This window comes from Apium graveolens, unplaced genomic scaffold (genome assembly GCF_009905375.1).
Source record: "Apium graveolens cultivar Ventura unplaced genomic scaffold, ASM990537v1 ctg4371, whole genome shotgun sequence".
NCBI lineage: Eukaryota > Viridiplantae > Streptophyta > Magnoliopsida > Apiales > Apiaceae > Apium > Apium graveolens.
This window is the reverse complement of record NW_027418512.1, coordinates 1-11,025: the sequence shown is the minus strand read 5'-3', so window position 1 is coordinate 11,025 and position 11,025 is coordinate 1. Positions and strand designations below refer to the sequence as shown.

Below are 11,025 nucleotides of genomic sequence, written 5' to 3'. Positions count from 1 at the left end.
TCTTCATGATCATATTTTCATTTGTATGATTATTTGCGATGAGGATTAATGATCGATTGAGCCTAATATGGAAGATGCAAAGTGATACTTAGTGCTTTGTCAAGTGGGTGCAGAAAAAATAATTTTGTTGTACTTTCTATCAAGAAGAAATTTCACAAAAAATAAGTATGACTGTAAATTTGTTAGATTAAAACCATGTCTTTAAAGGGCCAGGCCAGGTCTGTTTCTAATGTTTGTTTTCATATATTCTGATTGGTTAGGCTTATACTCGCTATCTGGAAGCGGAACTGCACGTGTTACTAGAAGAGAATGCACTCCTGCAACATGCTTTGGTAAGCAGGACACTGGCTACAACTTTGTTTCTGTAAAACCAATCTGCATGTTTATTATTAGTTCTCTTTTTGACTAGTGCATACATATACAAGAAGCAACAAAGAGGATAAAGCAGCAGGCATGTTGACCACATACTAATCATTTCATATAACAATGCAATACACACAGACACTGTAATTTTGCAGACAATGGAATTTTCACGAATCAAGTTCATAAATAATTTCTTTCATATTTTTATTTCTTATAATCCCCAACAGAAAGTGAGGCAACTTGAAATTTCTAAATAAAATTACAATTTGCAGATTAGTACATAGTGATGATTTGCATATGAAAAACATTATTGCTTTTGAAGATTCAGTTATTAGAACAACGGGTAATGTGAATTTTACATTGGATATGCTATGGAAACCTATGTAACCTGATGCAAATTGCTCAAAAGTTCTATGATAATAGTAGCTCTAATTATCGTTGTTAGTTGTGTATAGAGATTTTCCTATAATCCCCATACCTTATACACATGCGTACACTCAAATATAGACACTTTTCGTGAATTATGCCAACCAGTGAACCTTTGACAATTAAAATTAGATATTATTAATGGGTTTTTTTATGTTATCATCATGCTAACTTCTGGATGGAAATTATGCTTCAGGTTGCATTTTGAGATGCCAAGCATTATGGAGGAATGTATTTTGATTGTGTCGAAAGCAGCTGTGGGCACTTACATGTTCTGCTTGGGTAAGTTCAAAGCACTAATTCCCGAGTCCATCGTGTAACTTCTTCATAGCTACATACAATTCCACATACACACACACATTATCTGGACATTAGGCCAAGTAAAAAAACAGATCAGTGCCTAATAAGGAAAGTGGTTTATTACCTGATGATAGCAGTTGCAAGTCTGCAAGCCTTCATTAAAAAAATAATTAAGGTTATTTAGGACGGATTTATTACACATTATAATCTAATCTGTGACTCTTCCTGATTAGATATAATATCTGAATTTGTTGTAGACATCCTTACATATAGCCAGATTCTCTTCATATATATGCTTTGCTTACTGCTATGCATATTTCAGGTTTATTCATGGCAATTAATAAAAAGATAGATGAAAATTGGTCGATTGGAGTCCCTATTACCGGCATCCTTTGGAGGTTTATCATGGGACCAATTTGTTGGGGCCTTGCCTGTCTTTATTTAGGATTAGATGGTGAAGTGTTAAAGGCAACAATAATCCAGGTACTGACTATTTCGTAATGATACGTAGAAACTATAAACTCAGTGTTATCGAATTGATTTTGTTCAATGGCGATCTAACTACATATATTGTGGATGTTATTTCAGGCGACACTTCCTCCAGCATATTTATCTTTCTATTATGCTCAAGAATATAGAATAGATATCGATTGCATTAGCCATGGGTAATTACTGTTTTTGCCACTGAAATGATACGTATAAACTATAAACTCAGTGTTAACAAATTGATTTTGTTCAATGGCGATCTAACTACATATATTGTAAATGTTATTCAGGTGACACTTCCTCCAGCATACTTATCTTTCTATTATGCTCAAGAATATAGACTAGATATCGATTGCATTAGCCATGGGTAATTACTGTTTTTGCCACTGAAACTCTTTCACTCTTTCCTGTATTTAGAGATCTACAAACTTATACTACTTAAAACCAAGTAATACATTAATATATATATATAAAAATATATAAATACAGTCATATAAATATATATATTAATATAAATTTGTGTTTGATCTGATATTGTTCTATTGGTTTAACTGCTATTTTTTATTTATACACACAGCGTGATTTTGTAATTAATTGAATGTTATGGTGGGAGCAATTTATGTTTTATGGGCTTGAACATTTTTACTTTATTTAGTTCAATTGAATATTAATGAGTCGAATCTGTAGTTGAATAAATTAATGAGTCAAGTAGAATATTTAGCCTAGAGCTTGAGAAACCTTATTCAAAGTTAAAGCTTCCGGCGGAAGCTTGTTTACATGTGAGAGTTCAAAGAAGTACATTTAGCTCTGCAGCACAGGAAAGCATGATGGCAAGAGATGTAATTCTTTGCAACTTTCAGGGTAAAAGGCTAGGAAGGGGGTGAAGATACTATTCAAAACAGGCTGTAGGAATTATCATATACATAGATACATATACATATATATATAGAGAGAGAGATAGAGAGAGAGAGTAAAGCTCTACTTACGGTAAAAGAATTTTTGTGCAAAAGGCTTTGATGGTCTATTTATACTAAACCTCTACTTACAGTAAAAGAATTTTTGTGTAATATAAAAATATAGTTCGTATAGAGTTTTTACCCTCATTTATCTTCATGTTGTAGCAACTACAATATCATGCACCAACTAATTTGTGCCCTTTTGTATTTAAATAAAAAATATTATATAGTAGTAAATATAGCCAGTTTTGCAGAGAAGCCAGAAAATGAGCAGGGGATTACATTTTAAAATAGTAATTTCATGAGTATAAAGTTTAATAGTACAACAATTAATACTAATTGACAATGAAAATATTAATGTAACAGTGTATGAGATATTTGAAAGGATGGGCTACTATGGAATATCATCAAATTTGATATTATACTTGACAAGGAAGCTGCACCAGGGCACGTTAACAAGCATCAAACAATGTAACAAACTGGGTTGGCACCCCTGCTACTATAGCTTTTCTGTCCTTAACCCCTCCTTCAAAACCATCATGTCCTTGGGATCTTCTTTAAAACAGGAATCCAAGGCCTTGTGTTGCGCATCAGCAACAATATATTCTTGAACTTTTCTGTAAAGATTAGTATAATTGTACTTCACCAATTTTATCCATTTATGCTGCAACCAATTACTCACTTTCTGCTCAGCCAAAAACTTAAAGGCCCAGTGGTCCGTCTTAATGAAAAAAGCGATTATCCATGAGATATACCGTCCCAAAAACTTGGAGCCTTTTCAGATGTGCCATTTAGACACTTCCCCTTTTCACTGTTATTTTGATCATTTGCCACATAATAATAAAAGAGAAAGAATGTATACTTTGCGATCTGTTAGTTAATTAGATTTCTTGATACTATGAAAGCTTTTCCGTAGTGAAATTTACAGTATTTAGCTCCTCCTCTTTTGTTTCTGCTACCTGGACTGACCAAATTCATGTGGTTTACAGTGAAGTGAGGATAGAAGATTTGGAAACATTGAATTATCTGACAATTTGTCTGATCGAAAATGCTTCAGTGAACAAGGGAGATGCAATTACTTTTGATTATGAGGTATACAGTCTTATGGGGTGGGTTCCTTGAGTTTGTACTACATAGTGCACAATAAATGAGCATAGCTGTCATCATCTGCCGTTTATTACACTCTTCTTCGAAATAAGGGATGTAAAAACTTAATTATAACTAAGATAAGTGGAGGAAAATATGGTGCAGTAATCTCCTCATAAAACATATAACAATTTCAGATATAAGAAACCTTTAAGGTAGATAATATAGATGCAAGTGTCTCTTAGCCCAAACTAAACATCTTTTTTTTAAGTGCCAAATATGCAAAAACTTGTTTTGACTGATGTAAGGTCGCATATAACTATCATTTCTTTTTTACTATTGAGTTCTATCTGTTGTGTGACAATTCTGAAGATTAGATTGCTTATGGAGCAGCTTCAAGTGAATGATATCATGTCAATTTTTTAAAAACTTGAATCTACTGCCTTGTAGATGAAGGCTCTGACTTAGAAGTTGACATCTTATCTATTTTTCAGGTGGATCGGGCTTATCTTTCTACAGAAGATTGTATTGCAGTCATCGATCACGGAAAGAAATTTGAGATAAATAAAAGGGTTACAAGATGCTGGTAAGATTTTGGCCGTATTTTGTTGGAATGAAAATAATAAACTATATTTTCAAATCAATACAAGTAGAATGCATGTTATATATATGGTTAAACGTAAAACAGATGCACAAGATTAGTCCTATAAGTAGCCTAATTAGTCATGACTTTTCCTACAACAAGTTAAATATAAATGTATATCTATTGCCTACGATTTCCACAATTCATTTTGATTTGAAGTTGTAATTTGTTATGCTAGAACTAGAAGGTGTCAATTTCCAGACTCTATTCACTTATACAATCTTGATTATATTGTGGCATAGTTAGACAATTGACTGAATTATTTTACTATCTTTATCTGTGATTTTTTTAGATTTTTTATTGAACTTCAACGTCTACTTCATAAATTTCTGAAATACTTGCAGAATCAATGAAAGAAAATGCTCCATGACTCCCCTCCCCTCCCCTGTTGAGTCATTGACATCTTGCTTCCAGGTAATTTTTTCATTTTTTTTTAATTAATGCAAGATTTGTAATATTTGTTGCAGTTGTTATTTTTTAGGATTTTATTTTTTGCTATTATTTTAAATTTGTTATAGAAATTCATGCTCTACTAAAATCAATAGAATTTTCGCAAAAAAAAAAATCCCTAGAATGAAATACTACCCAACATATTACTGATGTCATCGTGCAACCATATTGGGAGGTTAAGAAACGTCATTTGGTAGATGCAAAAGTAGTCAATTTTTACCTTTTAAATATTCACATTTGGATTCATAAATCTCATATGGAGACTCAGAATACCTATTTAGTCATTTGCTTCTCTGAGGTATCAATTTTTTTTTGTTACATATTCCAGATTACTCCACTGGAGACTGGTCACAGCTCATTCTGAATGCTGTACATAGTTAGTGTCTGCTATATCTTTTACCGGCAATATCAAATCATAGATATTTTACTTATTCATGGAAGTGGTGTGCTTTACTGTAACACGGGAAGGTCTAATAATAAGTTACTTTAGAATCATATTATTGATCATGTTATAAACTTTTTCTTATAATTTTCTTAACAAGTGCCCTGGTTTTCAGCAATTGCTTGAGGAAGCTGTTGCAGGCCATCTAAATCCATAGCATCTGACCATGATTGGCTCAGATGAAGCTCAAAATATTATTACTGTGGATTCTTCATTAATGTCCATCCAATTATTTAGAGCTGCTGCAACCTACTAGATGCGGTAATGCCCGGAATAGTACATGCATGGGTGCAGACAACAAAAGGTGTCTCTTAATCTTTTTCAAAGACCTATTTATTATCTTTTTGCATATATAGTATATAAATACTTGATATTCCTTCCTTTCCTCTGCGGTAATTGTTCATATTCCTAATTGAATACCGCTTGCGATTGTTCAGATTCCTAATTGGCATATGATCTGTAGATATATAGTCTAACCTTTTCACAACTTTTGAAGGAATTTACTTTGGTGGATAAATGAGGTCTCAAATATAATGCCTTGCTAGCTTGTAATCAGGGTCTTAATTTTAACCATCTAGTCTTCTGTTGTAGACAACAAAGAAATATTAAATGTGTACAGGCTCCTTTTGAACAATGTTCACTAAATAAATGTGCTTCTCTGATTGGTTTCTCTACCGTTTTCTTAACTTCCTGTACCAGATCTAGATGCTACTCTATCCCCTGATGATGGCCGTACAATATTTTTAGAATAAACTTTCATGTCGAATATGGACTTGGAGTATTTGTTTAATGTAAAATTAAACTAACAATGCAATAAATTAAATAGAAATTTCCATCTTCTTGTTATACTTGGTATTTGAATAAACACCTTTCAATTCATAGAGTAATTGACAATGTTGGAATTTGAATTTGTAAAATGTAGATGTAAAACATTTTAATTTACAACAGACAAAAGTTTGCCAAGGTATGATTTGTTAAAATGATGATTTGAGTCCATAAAGTGCTTATATTAATTTCAGCCTACAATTGTAATTTGGAGGTCTTAAGCTTACTAAACTGAAGAATTTGTATGCTGATATTGATGTGCATACAGTTGAGGAAACTTTTCCCACTACAACTTATCGAGTTTCACCTTGGATGAAGTAATTCTATTATATGCCAACCAAATATTCCTCTGGCTAAATATTTTCTGCTATAAAAATACTAAATCAATGACAACACTATTAAATTCAGTGACATGCCTTGACATGTAGTTTTCTGTTTTTCTGATGTTTTTGTTTGTGTTTGATTTCTTAGAATAGTATACAAGTTAAGGAATAGAAAGTTTAGGCTAGAAATGCAAGAGAATCAGATAGGATTCAGTTATAGAGAGAGACGTTGGTGGAATAATAACTTCTATTTTCTGAATAATAGTTCAAACATGAACGTAATTAAAATATTGATGGTCAGTTTATACTAAACCTCTACTTCAAGTAAAAGATTACAACACCCTTGCTATACTTTAGCTTTTTTGTCCTTAGCCCCTCCTTCAAAACTATCATGCCCTTGGGATCTTCTTTAAAACAGGAATCCAAGGCCTTATGTTGCGCAACAGAACTTTTCTGTAAAGATTAGTATAATGGTACTTCATCAATTTGTTATCCATTTATGCTGCAACCAATTACTCACTTTCTGCTCGGCCAAAAACTTAAGGGCCCCATGGTCTGTCTTAATGAAAAAAGTGATTATCCATGAGATATGTTGCTGAAGTTGCCTATGTATATGCATATGAAATGAACAGAAGTATATTGAACGTAATAAAAGGGTGCAAGGTCATTTTCATCTTTTCTTTCGCTATGTGTATAGTATTACTTGTATCGTCAAAATTAGTTGTAGTTGTACGGCCGCTTCAAACATCATCCGGGAAGATAAAGTAAAAATTCATTTGATGAAGTATTGGATCATGTATACACACCTGATTATAGCATGTGCTTTGATTATAATGATTTTTTCCTTTTAACTACAGAGTGGTACAAGCACTAATTTTCGTGAAGAATGCTTCAACGTCGTCATGAAAAGCTTAGAAGTGCAATGGAAGGAAATATAGTTAAAGATGTAAGTATGATGATGACGTGAATATGGTTGATGCGTTATTCCGAAGCAGTCATCAGATTCTAATTCTGCTAGAATTCTTAGAGATTGACCTAAAGGTTATATCCTCAGTTAACATTATAGATTGTAAAGTTTTTTATTTAAACTTAGATAGTAATGTTTATTTGTTTCGGCTTAATTATTCTATCTTAAAATAATTTTTTAACATGTGTTTCGGACAAGCTCAAAACCCCCTCCCCCACCAATTATGTCAGAAAATGCTGCCATAATAACGAGTAACGGATCAATCTAAAATTTTAAAGTTTGATTGGAAGATACGCACTAACCAGATTTTTTATATATACTAACATGGAACATCGATAAAAAGTAGATATTCTTATTTGTTATCTGACCTCAGGAGGCGGAATTAGAGGGCACCGGGAGAAAGTCTTGATATCCGCCGACTGTCTAAGTTCACAAAAAATTTAGTGTAAAATGTTGAAAAAAATATAAAATAATTTAGTTTGGTTTCTCCAAATATTAGTCGGTCCCCATAAATTTTATTTCTGGTTCCGTCTTGTTAGGTTTTTAACTCCTATTATAATAAGAAATGACATGCAATCATGTATGTAATATTTAATAGTTGATATAATTATTTTAGATATTTAAGTAGATTATTACAGATTAACCCATATTTTCGGTCACCGAAATTCGAACTCCATAAAATCAACGTTGTATTAAAACTATGTAAATTACTTTAGAAAAATTTCAGAACTATTAAATCATGAACTGTCACTCAGATTTAAAATTCTTTAAATATTTTTGTTAAAGAATATGACTTTAAATGTCAAAACATACTTGAAAAAAGTCTGTGATATAGCCATATGCAAGAAATATTGAAGTAGACAATGAGTGGGCTGGGGCCGGGGGAGTGGGGCACCGAATCCGGGAATGTATTCGATCAAGATTTTAAAGGATTTTTTTAGATAATTGAAATAAAGAGGCATTGAATTTGAATTTAAAAAATATTTTAAAATCTGATGGTATTTAATAGAGATTAGAAAAAGTTTTTCAAAATCCGAGTGTATTCAATTTTTATTTTCAATCCTATTATTATTTAAATTTTAAAATTTTCATTTTTTTTTCATTTTTTAATATTTTCATTTCTTTTGAAATCTTTTTTTAATCATTTCATTATTAATATATATATTATATCTTAATTATATTACAAATTAAAAATTACATAAAACTGATTAAATAATAATTAAGTAGGACATACTAAAGTTGGACTTGGGCTAGTTGGGCCACTTAATTTACTAAGCCCATATTTTGCTTAACAGGCTTCAAAAATAAGGAAATGGGCAGTGGACTTGGGCTCGTCCCCGGCATGGCCTATATAATACGGCTTAGGGATTATATCTTTTACATATACAAGCAATTTCATAGAAGCATGGTTTTAGAGGTGAAATCGAGTTGCATCCGATCGATCTCTCTTTGTACACGAAGCTGTCTCAACATATTCAATCTCTCAATCGCCCCTTTTTATTATTTATAAGGTGTCAATTTCGAGACTCTATTCACTTATACAATCTTTTATGAGGATAATTTTTTATTATTATTATTTAATTCTTCATTCTTGTTTGAATTTCTGAATTACTTGCAGAAACAATGAAGAAAGTGCTCCACGAATTCCGCTCCTGTTCACGTGTAGTTTCCAGGTAATTCTTCGTATTTTTCGAAATTAATGCGAGATATATAATAGTATTTATTTTTGTTACATACAACAAGTTGATCTAGTTTTGTGTAATTGTGTGTGTGTGTAAAGTGTATGAAGAAGAAATCTAGAATGGATCCGGCCACATTCATTTTTGGTTGTTCTTTCTATTTAAACGGATCACGTTGAAATGTCGAAATTTCCAGGCGTAAACCCGTATAATTTGAAAAATTAATGTTAATACTTAACTTTATCGGAGGGCAATGAGGCATTTACGGTATATTTACAGTGAAATGATTATAGTGAAGGATTAATATGATAGGTGCAAAGTGATACCTAGTGCTTTGTTAAGTGGTTGCAGAAAAATAATTTTGTTAATAATTTCTATTTACGAAGAAATAATCACAAAAAATAAGTATGACTATGTAAATATGTTGGATTAAAACCGTGGTCTTTGAGAGGGCCGCACCAAGTCTGTTTCTAAAGTTTGTTTTTATGTATTATGATTGGCTAGGCTTATAGTCGTGATCTGGAAGCGGAACTGCACGTGTTGCAAGAAGAGAATGCCCGTCTGCAACATGCTTTGGTAAGTAGGACATTGGCTACAACTTTGTTTGTGTAAAATGAATCTGCATGTTTATATTAGTTACTTCTTTTTGGCTAGTGCATACATTAACTAGAAGCAACAAAGAGATAAAGAAGCAGACATGTTGACCATGTACTAATCACTTCATATAACAAATTGCAATGCACACATTCACTGTAAATTTGCAGATAATGGAATTTTCACGAATCAAGTTCATAAATGATTTCTTTCATTTTCTTTTCTTTAATCCGCATCAGAAAGTGAGGCAACTTGAAATTCCTAAATATAATTACAACTTACAGATTAGTATATAGTGAGGCTATGCATATGAAAAGCATTATTGCTTTTGATGATTCAGTTATTAAAACAACGGGTATGTGATTTTTTACATTGGATAAGCTATAGAAACCTATGTTACCCGATGTCACAAAGCACACATGCAAATTGCTCAAAAGTTCTATGATGATAATAGTAAGAGAATCATCACATGGAAGTAAGTAATTTGAAGATTATATCTAAAAGTTCATGACTAGATAAAGAATGGAAATTATTAATACTATAGCGGGCTATATATCATTAATGCTATTCAGGCTGAAAGTCAAGATGGATTATTAAACAAACCTTTCCGGTAACTTTTTTATCTTCAACAGGTAGAATCACAGGATACACTCGCCCTTTAATGCAAAACCTATGACTAAATGGAAGAAAGTTAAATTGAAGCCGTAATCAGTTAGATCAGTTAGTGATGTATACCTAACTGAAAGTCCTAAAATGAAAGCCCTAAAATGGAAACCTAAATCTAATCACCTGTAAAATCAAAACATTTTGTTGAGAGCGAGTATAGTGTTTGTACTCCATTATTTGGGATGAGGATTAATGATAGATTGAGCCTCTTCTAATCCTTTGATAAGGGTTCATACCCATTGCTGGCTGTGTTGCTCCGACTCGGCTATTCAATAGGCGGTACCTGTGTCGGCGCGGAATCCGTGCCAGATTCATGGTCTTGAAACCGAATCCTTCTTTCTTTGTCATTACTGGAAAATAATTGTACCTCACCAAAAAATATTCAAATTTGCCGTAAAAATCATCCCTCCGGTAATAATCGCAGATCTACCGGTGCTTTGAAGGTGACTTTGTATAGTTTGCAGATGTGGGTAGATGATGGATACTTGGATATGTATGACTCTGTGTACCCGAGTCCAAATATTATAGAGCAGCTGCACCTACTGGATCTGGTAATTCCCAGAATAATACATGGTTGTAGAAAGCAAAAGATAAAGATTATTACCCTAGTCCCTTTAATTTCTGTCTAAAGCCCCTATTATTACCTTTTCGCGAATATATTAGAGAACTAAGTATACCTTTCTTTCCTTTTCGACAATTGTTCATATTCCCAATTGAATACTTTCCGCTTTAGTAATTGTTCAGATTCCTAATTGGCCCATATGATTTGTAGATATATAGTCTTATTTAGTTATTTGTCAACGACTGTTGATGAAATTT

The 11,025-nt window shown here is 32.4% G+C and overlaps 1 protein-coding gene and 1 long non-coding RNA gene across 2 annotated transcripts; both read left to right on the top strand.

The window, feature by feature from the left end:
* Positions 1–258: 258 nt before the first annotated feature.
* Positions 259–3,559, top strand: LOC141701783 (auxin efflux carrier component 5-like). The gene is made up of 6 exons (XM_074505424.1): positions 259–332; positions 986–1,071; positions 1,412–1,572; positions 1,678–1,754; positions 1,866–1,942; positions 3,521–3,559. The coding sequence occupies exons 1-5, from the start codon at positions 310–312 to the stop codon at positions 1,867–1,869; spliced, it is 351 nt and encodes a 116-aa protein (XP_074361525.1). The 5' UTR covers positions 259–309; the 3' UTR covers positions 1,870–1,942; positions 3,521–3,559.
* Positions 3,560–5,337: 1,778 nt separating this feature from the next.
* On the top strand, positions 5,338–9,570 carry LOC141701788 (uncharacterized). Its single transcript, XR_012566902.1, has 5 exons — positions 5,338–5,456; positions 7,158–7,246; positions 8,563–8,778; positions 8,886–8,940; positions 9,451–9,570. It is a non-coding gene; the product is annotated as an uncharacterized LOC141701788 (long non-coding RNA).
* The last annotated feature ends 1,455 nt before the right edge of the window (positions 9,571–11,025 follow it).